The sequence below is a fragment of the Protopterus annectens genome, chromosome 12.part0, assembly GCF_019279795.1.
Source record: "Protopterus annectens isolate FY-2018-M chromosome 12.part0, PAN1.0, whole genome shotgun sequence".
Classification (NCBI taxonomy): domain Eukaryota; kingdom Metazoa; phylum Chordata; order Ceratodontiformes; family Protopteridae; genus Protopterus; species Protopterus annectens.
Window position 1 is genome coordinate 254,845,251 of NC_056746.1, and position 22,827 is coordinate 254,868,077.

A 22,827-nucleotide genomic window follows, 5' to 3' on the forward strand; every position below is an offset into this window, starting at 1 on the left:
AGGTGTTTAATTAAAAAAAAAAACAGTGCTAAGGAGAAGAAGTCCTATCTAATGAGTGGTAATGAACTCAGAGTCCATTATATTAAGGGGATAAGGTGCACAGAGTTCAGCCCCATCCCATGTATGTGTGAGAGGATGCAGGAGGTGCTCTGCACCCACAGATCTAGAGTCTGAATCTTACTTAATGCAACATTTTACTGTCATCTGTAGATTTTGTTGTACACCATTGCTTCACTGCTTCTTACTTGTGTTTTTCTTTTATTTTTTTCTTACTTTTATATCAGAACATCTTCAATGCCTTGTCGTAATTCTGGTTGTGAACTGTAACTGTACAAGCATGTAGCTTCCTGAGTCTGCTTCTTCTCCCTGCTGTTATGAGGACAGTACTAGACAGCTACTACAGCTGGGGACTGGGAAAGTTTATATCACTGCTCAGGCTTTCATGTGAGACAAAAGAAAGACTAGAGAGCATTTATGAGTACAATCATGAGAACTCCATTTAATCTAAAGCCCTAATTACCCATACATTTCGATAATTTTATTTTAAATATATATAACAAATCCAACTTACTAACCATAGATGGTAAGATATTCCTTTTAATAACATTTCTTGAAAGGTATTTTTAATGTTCTGACCATAGATTGCACTTGTCTTAAGGATCTGGTTTTATCATTACTTCTTTTGAAGCTTAGGCCTAGAGGATGAGAATAAAAGAGCTCTTCTAGAATAGTGCAGGAATAATAAAATATTAACATATGAACAATGAAGTCATTATAAAGGACACTTTATTCTGATTATCTTCCTTACATCTTAGCTTACAAAACCTTCTGATAAGAAATTACACAGAAAAGGAGGTCTTTTGAATAAGTAAAACAAATATTCAATAAAGAAAAGGCATGCAAAAGAGTTGTATAATTAAAACCAGCAAGTATAAATGAAATCTGATTACAATTTTTAAACATTCAGTCTGCCCACTATTTCTGCTTCACCTCTATATTGATTTCTTTGGTGGCGAGATAAGATGTCAGTCTTTAAAATCAGTAGTGTTTCTTTTTTTTAATTGTCTTTCATACAAGTCTGCTATCTAATACCTCTGGGCATGTTTTTAACACTGCAGTTCGGAGGTAGAGGAAATCAGTAGAATGAGACTCAATATATTCAGATGGTATGCACATTTATTGCCATAAGGCATTTTCCACACTATTCTAGTGATATATAGCAGTTATATAGGAGGCAAGCTGGCACAATATCAACATAAAGAAATAAAGCAGTGTACTGTATTACTAACATAGGCCAAGCCTTATCTATAATGTAGAATAATATTTATAATATGACAAGTTAAAATTTCTGGTGATATCTACACATTTTTAAAAAGGAGTGTCTAGTATTTCTTGTCATGTGTTCTCTTTGTCAGTAGACACATGAAATTATGTGTCAACACATTCTTAATCTTGTCACATGTCTGCAGGTCGAATGTGTATTCATGTCCATTATCACATCAACATGGACTTTGTGTCTGTTTAAAACCCCCATTGTCTTCATGTTCCTCGGTGTATCAGAACTCAAACTATACATTTGATTACATATTCAAGAATCATTACAACATTATGGGTCATCCTGACTTGTAATTGCAGTTAAAAAAATATATATATACGAAATCCATTTCAAAGAGAGAGATGCACATTACATATTCACATGAAAATTGCAACATTGGAAAGAAATTGATGATGTGGCCATTCGCTGACGTGGCCGTTTGACACATATGTGTTGATAAAGATATTGTCGACATTCTGAATGGTCGAGGTTATAATCTAGACCCTTTGCCTGTTTTTTTTATTTGTCCTTAGAGAGTGGTTTATGTGACATTGTTTTTTGTGTGTGTTCATGTCAGCAAGTATGTGTGTGTGTGTGTGTGTGTGTGTGTGTGTGTGTGTGTGTGTGTGTGTGTGTGTGTGTGCGCGCGCACGCGTCTGTGTGTGTATGTTTATAGTCAGGGTAATTTCAACATGGAAAAGGAAAAATGTCTTAAAAAGTGCAGCATGTGCAGGCAAAAAATGTAGCCCCCAAAATGCATGATTTGTGTGTAGTATGCTTGGGGTTGTTCATCTATCAAAAAATTGTTGCATTTGCTTGGCAATTCATCCTATGGCATTGCAGGATGGAAAAAATAGATTAATTTTTAAGGAGCTTTTGCCCTCGCATCTGGATTCTCTAAATTCCAAGAAGTCTGTTGATAAATCTAAAGCTAGAGATCCAGAGTCTAAAAGAGGCATAAAAATTGCAACTTTTTCACTAGTATCTATCAAGAAGCCCATAGGGTTTGAATTATGCATGTCTGTTGAATAATGGTTTAATATTGTGAAACTTATAATTATGGGTCCCAGAATAGTGAGACTAAATAAACAAAAATGTGAGTGTATGTAAATTAAGTCTGAGATTGCTTTCTCAGAGGTTTCTGTTTTCTCTGAAAGTAATCTCAGAGTTGGAATATCCCTCTATCCCTTTATCTGTGTATCTATCTATCTATCTATCTGGCTATAGACAGATGTAAGTTCAGGGAGTGTGAAGGCTCTGAAAATACCAAGATTGGACATTTTTGTGACTAGCACTCTGAAGCATACTCCTCCACTGGAGCCGGAGCTTTTGTGGCTAATACTAATACAAGACATTTCTCCAAAAAAGACCATCTAAACAGCCTTCATCCTCGATGGAACCCCCTAGTATCCATTCTTGTCCTACTTCCATTTCTACATTGAAATCCTTCAAGTCCTATAAGAGTATGTCAGAATCTCAGTGTAGAAGTAGAAACACCTGGGTCATCTGATGAGAAGTTTCCTGAAGCTGCTGCTTGAGATAAGGGTCATACCTTCTCTTTCTGTTCCAAAGGCAGTTGATACAGGTTCTTTGCCCCCACTGCCAGATCTTTCCCTGGTGTACATCTCATCTCCTGTGGCATTGTTGTCTTTCCTCTGTCTGTGCCTGGTACCCTCAATTTTGAGCCTGACTCCATCTTTGACACTAGGGATGGTGCTGGATCTAACACTCGAGCCAAAGCTCTGGAGGTAGACGAGGATTGGCTCAGCAAACCCTAACTTTTTGATGCCTTTGGCCCGACTACATCTACTATATTTATGGTCCCTCCTGCAGATAATTTAATTGATCTAGTGATAAGGCGGTTGTGGCAGGAACCACTCATGTGAGGTAGTGCCATAGAAGCCAGAGAAGATTCATAGGTCCTCCAAGGCAAACAGCACTGGGTGAAGTCCCCTTTGGTAGATTCCATGATTGTGGTAGCAGCAGCTAGGCAGTTCAGCTTCTGTTCATTCTCCTGAAAAAGAGTCCCCACTGATGGAAAGATCATGGAACCAGGTGTATTTTTCAGGCACCTTTGCTTTAAGGGCCCTGAATCACTTCTAAAGGGTGGCTTAACAAACCCTAACTACTCTATAAGTCACCTGACACTGGATTCCAGAAAACAGCTGGAAATGATCCTGGCAACCATTTCCAACCTATCAAACCTGTTCATGCACCTCAAGAACAATGCAGATGATGTAGTAGGGCAGCTGGAGATGGCATGGCTATGAGGTGCTAGACCTTGCTGCATCTCTGCAACTTTGAAGACCACTTTAAGGCATCCTGCACCAATGTCCCATTTAAAATATCAACATTATTTAGTCCATTGAAGAAAGAGAAAGTACAGACATGTGTACAAGATGACAAAATGCTCTCTGCCATAGGAGTGAAGTTCAAAGCCTCACAAAGATTGCATAGTAGGAATCAAAAGGGACACAGGTCACTCTAGTTTAGGAAAACTAAGTATCAGCAATGTGAAGTGTCTTCTGACAGAGATAGCCATGGCAGAGGCAGCATCTTTAACAAATATAGGACCAGAGGCAGACTAGGTCTGCACAACAAGGAATATTGTGAACTCATTTCTGATAGGGAGCCCCAAAGTCTCTGAAGAGCTGCCAGACCTCTGGAGGTAGACGGGGATTGTTTGTCTATTTATCCAACTGCATGGGAGGTCATCATGCAGGACAAATGTGTCAAGAGGATCATATCTAAAGGCTTTTGTATACCCTTTTTCCTGACACCCCTGGAACCAAAACAACCATTGCTGGATGGCCCACCAAATCAAGGAAAAGTGACGGAAAAAGAGATCACCGTATTGCTTCTCAAAAATAGCCATCTATGATAGCACACCAGACCAAAGAGGGTCAGGCCTTTATTCAAGATTCTTTTTGGTTGAAAAGAAAAATCAGGACCTCGGCTCATAGTGTCCCTCAGTTACTTAAACAAGTATGTACAGAAGACCCAGTTCAGGATGGTCATGGTGAAATTGAACTTACCCTATCTCAGAGCAAATGGCTGGATGTGCTCGGTGGATTTCCAAGATGTTTACTTTTACATTAAGACTGTGAAGGAGTCATGGATGTTCCTTCACTTTAAACTTGGATCTTACTGTTACCAATTTTCTCTCTTGCCCTTTAGTCACACCACAGCACCCAGAGTATTTACAAAGAGCATGGCTGCCATAACATTTCACCTACACGTCTAGGGATTCAAAGTTTTATACCTGACTGAACCACTCCTAGTTCTCTTATGATTGAATTTCTCATAGAGGCCAGTGACTATCTGTTTGGACTGTGCCTGTTCTTGGGAATTTTCATAACTTTCCAGAAGTCAAATCTCCAACCAACCCAAAATATTCTCTTCATAGGCTGTCACTTAAACACTAAAGAATCCATAGTTTCCCTCCTGTTGCACAAGATTCAGGCTTTGAGATAGGTAGTGCTAACTCTTCTTCAGAGTACATCACCCACTGTCAGTCTGGTTCTCATGTTTCTAGGGCTAATGGCATCACCAATACTAAGTTTACATGTTGCCATATTAGACTACTGAGTATGTGGCTCCTACATACTCAGTGGTCTCAGCTTCTGCATCCTCTCACCAAACCAGTTCTGATAATCAATATGTATGATGCTCCAGCAAGCCCTTTATTCCACTTCACAGTAGCCATTGTGACCACAAGACAATGGAAGGATGGTTCAAGGATTATGGACTGCCAATGAGATCAGTGTCCTAGAGATATGAGTAGTCCTCCTTGTGTTGCAGGAACTTCCAGACTACCTGCTTCTGAGAGTGATTTCTGTCCGGACAGACAACATGACAGTGGATTAAAACATCAACAAACAAGGAGGAACAAGATCACATCCTTTATGTCCAGAAGCAATGAGGATTTGGCAATAGGCAATGGCCTTGCATCACTTTCTCATAACAATATATATTCCCGAAGCTGTCAGTTTGCTTGTAGACAGGTTTAGCGGATCCCTCCTGATGCCTCATGAATGGTCCCTCAATCCAGAGATAGCAAAGAAGATTTTCAGTCACTGGGGCTTTCCCTGCTGTGATCTTTTTGCATCCCCAGATAATACCAAATGCAGCAGTTTCTTTGCTGTGATCTCTCCTCTGAGAAAGACACCAATGACCTCTTAGTCTTCTTTATGCCTTCCCACTTTTAGTCCTGATCCCCAGGTTCTTACATAAAGCAAAGCCTCTATCATCCTCATAGCCCCCTTCTGGCCCAGACAGATTTTGTTTCCCTTCTCAGGCCTAATCTCAGTGAACCTCTCTGGATGTTAGATCAAATGCAGCATCTTCTTTTCCACCCCTCTGGGAAGACTCACCCAGATCTACACAACCTAAAACTAACTGCTTGGTTTCTCCAGTTCCAGTAATAGCCGATGATGCATCTCTGCTATCTGAGATGATCAGGATCCTGACAGCCTCTCAAAAAGAGTCTACATGTAGACTTTACTGTGGAAAATGGAAACCTTTCATTTTATGGGCATCTTCCAAGAATATTGATCCCTTCTCAGCATCTGTTCTACACAGCCTCCAGTTTTTAGCCTATATATTTGATTCTGCCTCTAGTTTTTCCAAAGTGAAAGTGCAGCTGGCAGCTATCTCTAATTTTCATGCATGGCATTATGAGCATCCACTTGCCTCACAAAAACTTTGTAAAGCCTTTCTAAAAGGAGTATTTTTATTCAGACCTCTAGTCAGAGAACCTGTCCCCCCTTTGGAATTTAAATGTTGTGTTAGAACCTTTGGCAAAGCCACTGTTCAAGCCAGTTTAATAAAATCCATTAAATTTCCACTCGTGAAAAATATTTTTGGAAACCCCCATATCTGCTAGAACAGTTTCTGAACATCAAGCACTTTCTTTTGTCAGTCCCTCATCTGTTTATTTACAAGGATTGAGTGGTACTCTGTGCCAACCCATCCCTAAGGTAGCTTCTAAAATAAACATGAAGCAACCTATAGACTTGCCTGTATTTTTCCTAATCATTCTAATAAAGGAGAATGTATTCTCCACACCTTAGATGTACACATACAGCTGGGTTTCTACCTTCACAGATACATATCCTTTTATAAGGACTCACAACTTTTTATTTGCTTTGCACTGAACAAGTTATAAGTTTCCAAAATAGCTCTTTTCAGATAGCTTTCAGATAGGTTTGCTTATGTCTGTGCCACATAAAACAGGCCTCTGCCAGGAAAACCCAGCAGTCATTCTTCCAGGGTATTGACAGCTGTACTGCTTTATTAAGGTGTTTTTCAATAAATGAAGTCTGTGCAGTTGCCACTTGGTCCTTTGTGCCAATTTTCATCAAACATTACAAATCGGATTCCATTTCTAGAGTTAGAACTTCTTTTGGTGCCTCTATCCTCAAAGGTCTCCTGTCATGTTGTTACCTTGGAGTTAAAGAAGCTTGGGATTCTGACCTACACATCGAATTGGATGGACTGAGTGAATAGAATACAAAAGTTATGTACATGCCATAATGCTAGATCCTTTCATTTGTGTCTATCTGATATGACAACCATCCCTCCATCACCTTCATTTTTTCCTTGTAGTTGTAGAACTTGAAGGATCTGAAGGATCTTGACCCTTTCATCTATATATATATATATATATATATATATATATATATATATATAGACACACACACACACACACACGCACACTCACGTATATATAGATATACATATATATATGTGTATGTATATATATATATATATATATATATATATATATATATATATATACCTATAGATATTATATATATATATATATATATATATATATATAGACATAGATATAGATATATAGTTATAGATATATGGATGTGTACATTTATATATGTACATATATTGATAGGGTCCCAAACTTTATCTGTGTTAACTCTGGCCACTAATACATGACAGGAGGGAAAATCTTAAAAGGCATTAATGCTTGAGCACTAATGCTGCCAAGTCAGATCTGACAAGTGGTTCAGGGACCCCTAGGTTGTATCAGATGAACATGAATGAAAAAAATCTACTGCTATGAGTAAATATCTTTAAAATATTGAACATTTGCAGTTCTCCTGTATGTTTGTACCTTTTTCCCATAATTCTAGGGCTCACATTTACCATAGTGAGACATGTATTAACTTTAATAAGGTACCTCTTGTGATGTCTCTTGTATATTTTTAAATTCTCAACTTAGTATTCCCAATATAAAGAAGCAACACAGACACGACATAAGTAAATAACCCAAAATTACAAGTAAAATATTGCCGTACCCCAAAAAGAACATTTGTTAATATACAAACTCTCCATCTTAGTTAAGGGATATTATAGGGCATCTGCTGCAGGGAAAAGTGTCTCTGTGTCTAATATTCCTATTCATCTGATTTGTGGGTCTCTCATAAGGACTGTGCAGTAGATAATCTGCAAGGTTCTTCCCTCTTGTAAAGGACATCACACATTTTCTTTGAATTAATAATTTAAGGCTAAAATTATATCTAAGAATATGCCAGTTTTTTTTTTTTTTTTTATGATATTCACTACATGATAGGACAATATGTTGTATTCCATAACAAAAAAGATGGTCATGTTCCATAGATGCTATATGACACTCACTTGTCTGCACATGTGCTACATCATTCCGAACTAGTTTCTGCCCTAAAATACAACCTGTTGATACTTCATCCACTCCATACCATTTTTTACCATAACAGTGGTTCTACTACAAGTGCTCTTGTGCTAGTACAGGGGTGGGCAAACTTTTTGATTCGTGGGCCACATTGAGTTCTAACATTTGACAAAGGGGCCGGAACAGGAGCAGATAGATGGCATGCTTTGAAAACATCACCTCATTGGGGGAAAAATACACATCTTGGGATATGGAGAAAACATATGCTTTAATTTCCAATAAAAATACAAATCAGACATAAATGCACACAACTGTATTAGGTACAGCATATAAAAATAGCTTAATACCTCTGTAAAACAAAAACATTAACACCAGTTACCTAGTAAATATTGTGAGAAGATTCATCTGGAAGAGAAGGATTCCAAGACCATTTTACCTCAGGTAACATTGCATGAGCATACACAATGGCTCCCTAAAAATATGTTTTCATTCTATTTTTATACGAATACAGTATAATTTTTTCAGTAGGCAATAAAACAAAATGCATGAATCAGCAATGACAAAACTGCCCAATTCAGAACATTTCCATCATAAAAGTCTACTTAATTATTAACATGGTTGCCACCTTTGTCTCATCCATTTCTCCTGGCCAAAGAATAATGTATGCATGTTGCACTCTGGCCTTAATGACTGTAAATAAGAAAGAAAGAAAAAAAAATGGCACACCCATATTAACACTTACAGATTGCTTTAATTTATAGCAAGACATAATGGGATGATGTTGAGACTATGTGGGACTAAATATTGCACAGTCATTTTTACATCACTGACAAATCAATACAACAAATCACTACAATGAATTCCCAAATGAACAAAACTGGACTCCCAATGACCATGAAACCATTTAACAGATTTAACTTTCAGGCAGGTGAGCTGGACCACTAGGACTCACTTTCGGTGAAGCCTTAATTGTAATACAACTACTGAAACCCAGTGAATAAAACATAACAAAAATAATTAAAAGCATCAAAATACAAATCAGACATAAATGCACAAAACTGTATTAGATACAGCATATAAAAATAGCTTAATACACTCTCTCTCTTACCCTGAGTAGTGCTCGGCATCTTCTGGTCAATCCATCCTCATGTTGCTGCTGCTGCCATTAATCCTGGGCCCGGCTCCGTTTCAGGGCTCGCTGTATCCCCCAGCCTGCTAACGCCATTAATCCCAGCTCTGTGAGCTCGCTATATCCCTGGCCCCTTTGCTGCTGCCATGAATCCGTTTCAGGGCTCGCTGAGTCAGCCTCTTCTGTTCCACATGTTGCATTCCCGCTGACTGTTAACTTAACCGCCAGCCAGCCAGAAATGATGATGCGAGCTCCTTGAGCTCAATTCCGAATGGCTGGTAGCCTGACAGTGCTGACGTCATCGCGCACGTGATGACATCAGGCCCGACAGTGCGAAAATTTTTAAAAAATTATTAAAATTTATTAAATTTTTTCAAGTTTGGCGGGCCGAATCAAAACGTTTAACGGGCCGCATGTGGCCCCCGGGCCGTAGTTTGCCCATGCCTGTGCTAGTAGCTCATAACACACTTGCTGTAAATGGCAAATGCTATAACTCTCACTAACCTGATCCTGTCTAATTACCTAGCCTCTCCATCACCCAGCTCTACTGAACTGCATAGCCCTATCACAGCCCTAACTCTAAACCTAAGACTCCCACCTAGTCTCTAACCTTAAACATAGTATGTCACTCCTGCACCCTGACTCTTAAGTTCCCAATCACGCTCTAAAACTAAAACTCCACTCTCCCTCCCTAAACCTAGATTCTATGATTATTCCCTAAACTTAAAACACTACTCCTGCTCCCTAAAGATAAAACTTCTCTCCCATTCCCTAACCCTAAACTCCCCTCCCTAAAGCTAAAACTGTCTTTCTGCTTCCTAAACATAAAGTCCCTGATTGCTCCCTAACCCTAAAAACTCCTTCTGCTCCCTAACACAAAAATCGCCACTGCTCCCTATACCTAAATCCCCATCCCAAGCAGTGCTTTAATCCCTAACTTACAGTCTCACACCCTTCCACTCTCTCCTCATGGCTGCTGCACTTAACATGCTCAAACTAGGTTACTCAATTGTGCGACTTCACTCTGCACATGGCTGCTGCACCAAAACCTTTTCCCAAACATGCAGTTGAGTTTGAGTATGAAAGGAAGCCTATGCAAGTTACATGAAACCAGTCACTGTCTTTGAGACAATGATCTTCAAGTGTCTGGTACTTGGGTGTATGTAGCAAACCCATTATAACTAGATGGTCAATAAAATGTTATAGCTTTTTCAATTTTATGTTATACTAACTCATTTAGTCCATCAACAGAAGATGATACATTCATTTATTTTGGAATATCTATGTGAGCTAACTACAAAATTCTGAAAACTGGAATATAGATAGCAAGCATAATAGAAATTATTTGATTAGTATCGGTAATGTGTGGCATATAAAGCCTAGTTTCAAAGTAATGTTTTATAGTTTCTCAGTTGTGAAACACTGTAAATGCATGTCTGCTATTAAAAGTAATGTTTTGCACTTTTTCCCACTTAGACTGATTCCTGCACAAATGTACAGTATTTCTTAGCTTAAGTTGCATGTTAAATTACATGGATAGCTTTTGACTACCAAACTGTGTATAGTGGTACACTGCACTGGTTCATGACTTTCTGTACTGCTGTTTACAGGATCTGCTGGGAAATCATGAACTGGGAGAGGTGTACTTTGAGCCAATCAAGGACAAGCATGGCAATGTTCTTTTCATCACCATGCATGAAGTGCAGCTGAACCAGACACTAGAGAATGTGCATTGGACATTAATCTCCAAGTTGCAGAGTCAGAGGAAGTCCATTTCAACGCCTGAAGAACCCACAGCACTGGATATGCTTCTCATCACACTTCAGGTGTGTACTACTGCATGATATTTGGGAGGAAAGATGGTAATAAATCCATTAAACCATGAAGAAAATTACATTTTTATGACAAAAACTGGAAAGAAGTTAATAGTGTTGCAGAACTTTTAAAAAAGTTTTTAAAATTCATTAGAACAAGAACAGTCATCCGTCTACTTACTTAACTGAATAAACTACTTGAAACTTCAACTAGGCATCCTTGTTCCATCCTTAGTGAGGGCATTAGAGAGACAGAGAGAGAGAGTCTCCTAGATCTGCTAGTTAAAGTGATTTTATCTGAATTAATCCTTGTCCTGTCCTGTCCTCAGGGTCACAGGTGGGATGCTAGACCTGACTTGAGCTTTCTGGATTACCTTTGTTAACTTTTAACAAATAAGGAAAGAACATGGTATTGAAGAATTTGCTAAGTAGGTTTTGAAATTTGAAGCATACAGAGCAGAGAAGTTATCAGTAGTGAAGGCGTTATGTACTGAATTTCACTATGGAGAGGTTTGTTTTTGCTAGAATGCATCACAGTCTATAAATTATTTATGTATTTACTTCTGTTGACTGGGTAACAACTACCAGGTACAGCATACTTTCAGGAGAGACCTGCAGTAATATTCATGCTGACTAGAGATAATTTAATCAGGACCGTGGGGAAATTACACTACTTCTTCCAGTATGTCATAGGATCTTCTACAGCCACCTCAGACAGATGTGACCTCAGTTAATGTGTCACCTAAAGGATGGCACCCCAGGGAGTGCAGCATCCTCTTTGTGCTGCACCATAGTGTGCGAGTGTCAGACTGGTGTCCAAACCAAATCTGTCAAAGTAAAATTATAGCCTCCTAAGTTACATACTTGCATCACACTTCCTCATAAATGACAGTTCGAGTAAACATATTTGCATAATCAGATCTGTAGCTAAGTTAATTAGAGTTCTGTGTGACACTCCCAATTGATGCAAAGTTAAATACAAAAAAGAAAATTTTCAATAACACTGCAGTCACTTTATTACTGATTTAGACTTAAACGTAATGCCACTTTCATTGATATGATGTAGTAAAGAACCTACATTGTATCAATGAAAGTGCCATTAGTTTTGCAGAGACTAATAACTTCTTGGCTTTTAGCAAAAATCTGTAACTTTACATTGGTAAACAGCTATTTTGTCTATGAATAATAGCTTTTTGCTGTCTTCACACACTGACTGCTATTTCAGTATTTAAGTAGCTACAGTCTTGCAGTCATAGATGTTTAAATGCATTGTGTGAATGCTTGCATTTCCAGGCAGGCAGGGACCAAGTGATACATCTTCAAAGCCACTGATGGTGCCCCTGACTGCTTGTGTCTGGTACCGTCATGCCTTTCACCCCCTACCTTGCTGCAGTTCTGCTCATAATGCATGCATTCAAGTTTGTTACTTTACAAGCAAGTGTGCTAATACAAAATATCATTCTGTGTGGGAGACAACCCTCTCTGTACCCATTCAAAAGCCTCCCACACCTCCTTACTTTATCATTCTCACTCCAAGATTGCTTCATCTAGAAAGAGCTAGCACTGAAAGGTAATGTCAAGAAAGCCGTATTCATTGTCCGAGGTGCAGTGTTTCACCCTATTTTTCAGCTAGCAGTGAATTCCTAAATCACAACAAGAACATCTCAGTTAATTGATGTTAAAAGGGCAACATTAGCTCCAGATAATAAAGTTGTAATACAAAGATTCCCAAGCTGTATATTCTCTAAACCTTGATTGTGCCTTGATATCCTCTCCATGAAAATTGCAAATAAGAAAGTAGACAACACTCACCCTTGGTGGAGTCCTGTCTCTATCTTCATTGTATACTCTGAAAATGGAGGAACAACTAACATTCTTGAAATGTAGGGCCTAGTTGCATGAGCCAGTTGTTCTGGAACCCCACACTGTTGTAGCATCTCCCAAAAGATAGCTTGGGTAACCTGATTCTGTACCATCTCCATGTGCACAAAACATAGGTGGTTACTAGGCTAATGGTAGGCTAATGGCTACAAGGGCCTTTTTAAGCCTAGCTATACATCCCGAATCTCTGACAAGTTATGATACCCTTGATAAGTGTAAGCAGGGGTTTGGGAGATAAACCATTTTACAGGTTACCTGTGTCCATTAGAGGCATAGGTGCAAACCAGGGATTAATTTCTAGTTTCCCATCCAGTTGTCCAAGTTGCACTGAATTGGATTAGAGAGGAACTCTGTTTCACATGGATGAGGAACCTATTCCACAGATGTGGTAGTCTCTGGGATACATACCTATCTCTCTAGCAAGACCTGTTTATATCACAGGCAATGTTTAAGTCTTTAGAATGGGTAATTACGGTGCTGTTTGTTTTGTGGATATGCAGGAGATCCATCAGAGTGGGGTATGACAACACCCTTTATGCCAGGCATAGATCTCCCCTCAAAAGTCTGTAGGAGACAGAATACAGGGATAGGGCCTTGAAGTGGTCTACATAGGGCATTTTGCCTGTGCTTTGTATTCTTTTAGTAAGGAACTTCTGTGGAAGTTCCAGTTGTTGGATATACCTGCTTAGGTACATACTAAAGGGGGCATTGTACTCAATCATAGGTCTGATGAATGCCGAATACAGTGGAGCAATGACTTCCTTGAGCCTAGATGCCATACCTTTATTTATAAGTTGCGCAACATAGAATGATTTCCTCACCACTGTAGAGACATGATGGTCAAAGCCTAGATTACTATCTATATGTGTCCCTAAGTCCCTGACTACTGGGTCAACAGTAAGGGGTGTGCTCTCAATATGATAATTACCAGGGATGGATGACTTCCCAAAGGATACTATTATGCATTCCTTGGCATCTAGTTTTAGTCCATGGCTCTGACACCAGTTGTTTGTCTGTGCCAGCCTCTCCTGGAGAACATTTGTATCAGTGTGAGATTCAATGACAGCTCCTAATTTGCAATCATCTGCAAATTTATTCAGCCAGAGACCATTGACATTGGTCTTGACTTCTGAAAAGTAAATGCCAAAAAGGAGCGGTCCATAGACTGATCCCTGGGGGACTCCACTTGTGACTGGCCTCTTTGTAGAGGTTGACTCCCCAATTCTAACTTCCTTGGTCCTGTCTGTGAGCCATTGGCTATCTACTGGGTGAGAAATGGGCTTGTACCTAACTTCTTGAGTTTGTCAACAATGCCCGAGTGTGGTATTGTGTCAAATGCCTTGGCCAGGTCAAGGTAGGCAGTGTGAGCAATTTTGCCCTCATCCATTGCTTTGGTAACCTTCTCAAAATAGTCCACCAGGTTGAGAAGGCATAATCTGCCCTTGACAAAACCAAACTGGGTTGGGTCCAGTGTCTGGATGTTTACTATATCACTATTGATCATATGTGGAAAGTACAGGTAAACTGTCATGACCCTTTCAGTCTTTGTTAGAAGAATAAAGTGTTAACCCTCTGTTCCATGACCAGGATGGAGTTACATTACACCAGCATCATAGCTGTGTACTTACAGGTGATATCCACCATATCTTTAAAAAAATTTGATCTTCTGCCTCTGTCACATCACACTGTGTGCCATCACATGATTTCAGTTGAATAATTATAGACACCTTTTACAGGAGAGCTGCTTAGATTCTGTATGGGCCACTGATGAGTTAAAAGGCAGTTTTATACTTTTCTCACAGACTTAACATAATTCAGGAGGACTCAGCAATAAAACATTCAAATATCCCCCAGCAGTACAATGTGGCCTTGAAAATGTAATAAAATGCATAATTACATATGCCAGACTTCAATGTCTTTCATTTTAAATTTATTGAATTGCTGTCTAAAAAACTTGAAAGTGAGCACTCCTTTTGCAAAACATTTTTCAAACTTAATATTTAAATATCTCAAAAACATGCAAGGGTTAGATTGGAAAAGATGTTTTGTTGCATAACATGTCTTGCATTTTCATTTTTTTTAATTTTCTTTTTGCTCCCTGCCACCCCATTTCCCATCACTCTACAACCACCATATATGTCTGCTAGGCACCATTTAGACAATTCACAGCCACATACTACCACATCTACAAATATATCCTCACCTGCTGTTTCACTAGTATCTAAAAGGAGTCATGCTGGCCGCAAGCCAACACCCACTAGGCCTCCAGAAATTGTGGCCACACATGGCAATGTAGTAGTAGTAGGAGACTCTGTAGTCAGACACACTGAAACAAAGACTGGGTCATGGTCAGCTGTCTCTGTGGTGCCAGGATTTGTGACATGGCCAGAATCCATAGGAGCTTTCCACCATTAGTACGACTGTGTAGTAGTGGCCTACATTGAGGTGAATTACTTTAGATGCTTCACCCTAGGGGATATGCAAGGAGAAATGGCTGATCTCTGCATACATGTGTACAAAGCAAGCAAGACATATGTCATGAGCAATATCTTGCCATCTTTTGAAAACTGTGTAACCATTCCAAAACAAAATAATTGACTTCATCAATTGACTGAGTGATGTCACTCCAGGACTTCCAGTTTGTGTCAATATGGAAAGTGATGATCAAACAGGACAGCCTGTTTTACCAGAGAAGGCCTGCATCTCTCTCTCTTTGCAGAATTTTTGTATATCAGCTAAGACTTTGTCTGTCCCCGGTGTCATTTTTTTTCAGACAAGAGCCATCTCTTGGACATTTAAGCATAGCAAATTGCAATCCAGCTTATAGTAATGTGACACTACTCAGCAGTAGGAGTTTGAACAAAATGTTTCTCTATCTTAAGACTTTCATGACACACACACACACACACACACACACACACACACATTCACACACATGTATAAATATATATATATATATATATATATATATATATATATATATATATATATATATATATGCTGATAGTATGCCGTGCATACCAGGACACTGCCTATCACTCATTTTGGTCATCTGGCAGTTGTGGGGATGTATCTATACCTCACTCCAAATCCCTCACTGGACCAGTTTGGAAATTCTGCATGTATTAGTGATGTAAACAAAACCAGTTACAGCATTATTGTTAATTGTAGCTGTCCATAATTGTCTTTTGATGTCCCTGAGAACTACCTTGAAAAGTTGAGCATTATAATTATAATCCTAATATACAATTTCTGGGTGAATTTAACTACCTATCCATTATCTAGGAATCTTACATGACAAACAATAACAATGCCTTGTGATTCTCGGATTTTATCAATACCAACGTTTTTTATCGTATTGTCCAAGTTCCCACCAGGGGTAAAAACACACTTGACATCATCCTTACAAATGTTGTTTCTGTCTGTACCCATCCTGTATTTACTCCCTAATCAAATATGACCACCAAACTACCATCTTCTCCCTCAAAACTAATACTGTCATGCTCAGTAACTGTACCATATTCTGTGGTTACTCCAAAGCCAGCATAATACTCCTGTCTGAGGGCATGAAGAAATCCAAAAGTGGCCCCCTGTGCTGACTCACTCGCTAAGACCTTTACATCTACTCTGACTTCTGTATATATCTGTAGCAATGTATAAAGAATTCTAACATTAAAAAGAAAAACAAAAACTTGCTTCACTTAAAAGATTCCTCATCTTCCATCATAACAAGGTACTTAGAAAGGCCAACAAAGAATTAAAATACACCATTATGAATATTAAATAGGGATATGGGCTGAAAGTGGCCACCTACTTCGTGGATAACCATAAGACCTTTTTAAACTATGATAGGAGTTTTAGAAGTAACTTCTAACACTGCACTGCATTCCAAATGAATGGCACTACCTATTCTGATCCAAAAGCCATAAACAAGGCAATAGCCAAGAATTCACTTTCAGTTTTACCCATCATACTCACCCCATGTTCCTTTTTCTTGAAACACTAAAGCCTCTTCCCTCAAATCCACTATTGGCATATCCTATGAGTTCTATCCAAAACCAAAAGCAGCAGCTCCATAGGCCTAGACAATATACAAGGTTGTCTTCTATTTAGTGTAAAGTACAGCATTACTGAAACGTTCTTAAACCTTTTCAACCTCAGTTGAAAGCAACATTGCTTGTGTATACGATCTTTGGAGAATGGCTGCTATGGTGCCACTCCACAAGTGTGCCCCACTGCAAAGTCTGAAAACTATCATCCTACTACCTTCACTAGCACTGTATTTAAAATCTTAGAGCATATCTCAATCAGCCTTAAAAACAGCAAAAACAGTGACATATATACATTTCATCCTAATCAATTCAGCTTTGAGAAAGGCAGCTCCTGTTTCCTTAATTTGCTTGGTTTTTTTAAAAGTGTAACAGATGCCATTAAGAAAAGCTTTTCTGTCCATAATGCTTATATGTACCTCACTAAAGCTTTATATACAATTCTCTGTGCTGGGCTTATTGACAAACTCAGTAATGTAGTCTAAACATAAACTGCTACATTATCCACTGGGTAGAAAATTGGCTGTTTGACTGAAAGCGGAAAGCAAGTGTTGTTCGTATTTTCTCTTCTGAAAGGTATGTCACTATTGGTGTCCCTCAGGGCTCTATCCCAAATAAACCTTCTTCCACAGCTACTTCTCTGATATGAAAGCAGATGTCAGCGGTCTATAGCTAAACAAGCTTGCTAATGACTGGGTGCTTTTATTGTTTCCCCCAGGGACACTCATATCTTCTAAGAGTGCCCTTGCCAAAATCAGCACTTCATGTTCTGATCATGGCCTTAAGCTTGATACTGAAAAATGTACCATAGTTGCCTTTGCAAAACAAGTCTGTCCTACTAATTACCACATAAACAAGGCCATGCTGAATGTGGTTAACACAGTGAATACAAATCTGCGTATCTTCATTGACAATAACCTCTCCTTCAGTTATCACCTTTCAAGTATCAGTTATAGTTCGAAAATCCTTATACCTTGTCCAGTTAATTACCAAAGGTATATCCTCTAAGTCCAAGGATGTCATACTTTCCCTCTTTTCCACCTTTATAAGGCCAGTAAAATAGAATACAGTACATTGCTTGGAATTTACCACTCCATATACCTTGCCCAAAATGAAATACCATAACATTTGCCAACTAAAAAAGGACTTAGCTTATGTACCAAGATAGACAAAAAACTCTCTTGCTTTTCTGTGCCTCATAGCAGCGCCTACATGATGATCTTTGTTTTGCCTTTCAGGTTATGAAATATTCTGTCCTACTTGACCTCCTCCATATTAGAAATACTAATACTAAAAATAATTGTTCCAAAGATCTCAAACTTAATTGTAGCTTAAACAAAACCTCTTGGAGAGAGAAATCTATCATTCAAAGAATCCCCTACCATTAGAATAAACTCTTCTTGCATGTCAAACACTACAGCACAATAGCATCCTTCACATTCTTCCTTGAGCATAAGATATATAGCCACAGATATGGGATAAGCAGTATGGCCCTCAGTGATTTGGGTGGCAAATCCATCTACTAAACTCTTGAGGTTGCATACCTAGGCTCTTTATAGTCAGCCAGACCACCTGCCTAGTAACAAGCTATGAAGTGCAGAACATATGAACCGTGCCTCATCAGCCCCCATTTATTCTTCCCTACTCCCATCAAGAGCCACATACAGTTGCCATCATCCTACAGAGTACTAGGTTTTCACATGCTTCTTACAGCCATCCCTTTGCCATCTGCAAGGTGTGGTGCACTGCCTGGCTGCACCAAGCTGCTTCCTGGTGTACAGTCCCTTACTCATACAGTGCTTCACTGGTGTGTTTGCATGTCTTGGTCAAAGTCTTGTCCCCATGTACCTGTACACTGGAGCAAAGTACTAGTCCTGCCCAAGCTGGTTCTCTTGAGGTGGGACCTAACCAACTCCTTTCTCCTGGCATGGGTGAGCAAACCAGCTGCTTACTCCCGTCCTTCTCTGGCTTTTTCTTCAGCAGCCAGACTGCTACTCAGATATTGGTTGTTTCAAGGCATATTCTATTGTTTCCACAGATCTATCTTAATATATATCCTATGTCTCTCTATCAGAAGCACAAAGCTTGTAGTTTTGCATCCCACAGTTATTAAAAATAAAGTGAATTTTGTTAGGTATCACATTTCTGTGCAACGCCACTAAACTATTTTTGCAAGACAGTGAATGCCCCTGTACCTTCCTAAGGATGAGGCCTACATCTACAACTCCACTCCTGACAGTTAACATTTTGATTACTCTACTGTAGGGGAATATTCCAATGTACTGTACCTTAGTCTGTGTGTGTGTGTGTGTGTGTGTGTGTGTGTGTGTGTGTGTGTGTGTGTGTGTGTGTGTGTGTGTGTGTGTGTGTGTGTGTGTGTGTGTGTGTGTGTGTGTGTGTGTGTGTGTGTGTGTGTGTGTGTGTGTGTGTGTGTATGTGTGTGTGTGTGTGTGTCTGTGTATATGTGTGTGTAAGTGTGCATATTATGCATATACATGTATAAATATATATATATATATATATATATATATATATATATATATATTACATATATATATATATATATATATATATATATATATAAATATAAATATATATATATATATATATATATATATATATGTATATATATATGTGTGTGTGTGTGTGTATATATATATATATATATATATATATATATATATATATATATATATATATATATATATGGGTCTATGTTGTATTATCGAAAATATGGTTCATCGAACCGTACTTTATCGAACACACTTTAGCGAAAGTGCATTTTGTTGAAAATGCACTTTCGCTAAAGAAAAAAAAAACATGCAGTTTGCATGTACCGTTAGCTGTTCATCAATGTATACTGTTGATGTAGAACTAAGGAAACTCCTGTTGAGATCGGGATACAGTGGGGATAAGGGAATATTCCCCTTTTCCCACTGTAGTGCGATCTCGGGGTTAGAATAATAAAGTAGGAGGTGTGGGGGGGTGCAGTCCCCTACATGGAGGGGTGCAGGGTGGCTTTCCCACCTGCATAATACTGTTTAATTTCTATGTTTTATTTTTGTTTTTTTATTGTTTTTGTTCCGCAAAAGTGCATTTTCGATATAATGCACTTTTGTTGAAGTGTATTATCAGAAATACGGTTCTATGAACCGTATTTTCGATAATACAATGTAGACCCATATATATATATATATATATATATATATATATATATATATATATATATATAGATATATATATATATATATAGATATATATATTGTATATACAGCTTTACATGTCTACTTGATGACATGAGGTACTAGTAAATGTCTAATTAATGACATGAAGTAGTAGTATAAAAGAAAGTGACATATTCTTTGTCATAGATTCTGATGAAGTCCCTTGGTTGTTTTGGGATAAAATTACTCAACTGGATTTATTAAAAACTGTTTACTGTGTCAACTATACTGTTTGTTGTGTGCGATCTTTCTGGTCCCTCAGAGTGTTATTTCTCAGTTTGGTTGGTTATTTTCTCTTATTTTGTACTGCTTTTGTCAAGTATTTGTGATTTCTGATTGCTCTTTGCAAGTGTGGGAGAGTAAATCAATGTTATGTATGCAACAAACTTCAATGGCAACTCAATTTCCTTTCACAAACCAGTGGATCTGGCCAGGTTAACAGCTGATGTGAGTACTGTTAAGGGAGATTTAACCCAGTTCATTGAGTTATTTTTGCAGCCTTGTACTGAGTCTGTGGTTGCTTCTACGCAACATTAGGTTCTCTCAGTGTCTACAAACCATAAACCTGCAGTTACATTTGAAGTGATTTCTGGTGACAATTAGCAACTTTTGAATGTTACTGCACATTTATTTTTCCATGTTTTGTGGGGACTGTTATTGACTCTTAGAATAAGAACTAAAGTACTGTTTTTATTTCTGATAACTGTACAAGATCTACCTCCTAGTTCACCTTTGAGTGAAAATTGAAGGGTTAATTCATCAGGACCTAAAAATTTAAAGACTTGACTTGATAGACCTTTTTATTTTTACTTGTGTTGGTAACTATTCACTTTATAAAGATGGGCCCTCAGACTATTTTAACCAGAGTACACTCAAGGACAATATTTATGCTTTTGAGAAGAAACATTTAAAAGTTAGAACTCTGCAGTTGGACAGTGGTCATTTAAATACTGCATTAGATGTCATATTGTACAGCAAGGAGTTTGAGTGTATACATTTCCTAATGGATTAGATTGCAATAGAAATATTTATGATGAATTTACTGCAGTGATTGACCATCATGATATTGAGTTAATTCAGTTGGTGATTAAGTTTAATGTTTGTAAAATTGCTGATTTATTAAGTGAGGTTGATGCTTTGAATGATAAAATACAAAAAGGTTTATTATTTGATTATTAAACATCTCGTTACAATAATGTGTTTTCACTAATAAGTAAAAAAGTGTGAAGAGGTTTTTAAACATAAAAATAAGAAACTGAGCCATGATATTAAGCAATATTATAATAAGACAGCATATTCCCAAATAAAATAAGGGGAGCTTTTGATTCACCTAAAAGGAAGTCTTAGATTCTGTGACTAATGACAGGACAATTTGAATTATGAAGCCTGATAAGGGTGGGAGACTGTCATTTCTTATGCTATTGATTGCTCATGTGCTATGCTTAACATTCTTCATGACACCAGTGCATATATTCCAGTCTGAAGAAATGGAAGTTAATATTGCCTGTAATAAAATTGACATGGCATTATATGACTTTTTATTAGATAATAGAATTTCTGAAACTACTTATGATTTCTTGGGACTTCGTATGATCCCTACAATTTTTGGCATTCCGAAAACTCACAAGGATGTAATAAATCCTCTTTTTAGATCAGCTGTAGTGGCAAAAGGTTCTAAAACATATCTCTTGGCTGTCTTTATTGACAGGCTTCTTAAGCCCACATTTCAGAATAAGTCCCACATGTTAAAGCAATTGTGGAACTTTCTTAGTAGGCTTATGCCTGACTTGTGGAATAACAAAATAGGATTTCTTACTACTGATGTAGTAGTTCTTTTCATCCCCATACTGGTTGAAGAAGGTTTGAATCTAGTAGTCTCTCCTTTGATAATCACATTGCCACAGTAGTCAGGAAATCCTTCTATGTGGCACACCTCATCACAAAAGGTTTCTTATCCAGGAAAAAAGAGGTCATTGTTCCCCTCTACTCATCATTCATTATACCCATTATAGAGTACAACACCCCTTTTGGTATGTACCTCACAAGACATCTGCAACAACTGGAAAGGCTGCAGAAATACCTCACAAAGAGGACTACTGGCCTCAAACACATGCTGTACGCAGACCGTCTCAAAAAAACTCCAGCTTTACTCCATCGCATATCGCCTACTCAGAGGTGATCTCTGCCTAACATACAAAGCTATGTCAAACCCAGAGCTGTTGGACATGCTCTACTTAAAGAAACCCCAATCCCTCCGAGCTACACACTCTAGGGACCTAAACCTTGTCACCACAATAAACAGAACATACTGGAGGGATAGATTCCTGTCCCAGAGACTTCCCATACTCTGTAACAAACTACCTAACCATATCAAACAAAGCTCCTCATTAGCACTCTTCAAGAAAAATCTTGATAATTGGATGGGAAATAGGAAATTTACCCCGGGGATCACCTCTGTGGCTCTACTCAACAGGGGCACAGGAAAATACGTTTCTTGGGTGGCGAAAGCCAGGGTACCTTTTTGGCTAGGTTTATATAGGCCCTAGGGCAAATAGCCTAGTACCTACCTATGAACCTATGATAGTTTGGTTGACTGTGACTTTGTATCAGCATCTAGGATTAATTTAGTTATGGAAATGGTTTCCTTGGTACTTGGTAACAATTTCATATTTTTGAAGGGGAGGTTTTCAGACAGATAAAAGCCATAGCCATGGAGGCTGTTTGCACCCCAGTTTACACCACTTT

General features: G+C 38.3%; 1 protein-coding gene across 1 annotated transcript in view; it reads left to right on the forward strand.

Annotated features, from left to right (window-relative positions):
• LOC122816489 (ankyrin repeat and fibronectin type-III domain-containing protein 1-like) overlaps window positions 1-22,827 on the forward strand; it is a 2,048,587-nt gene that overhangs the window by 1,767,040 nt on the left and 258,720 nt on the right. The window contains exon 14 of the mRNA XM_044089320.1: window positions 10,725-10,940. Within this exon, the coding sequence (XP_043945255.1) occupies window positions 10,725-10,940 (216 nt within the window). The remainder of the gene's footprint in view (window positions 1-10,724; window positions 10,941-22,827) is intronic.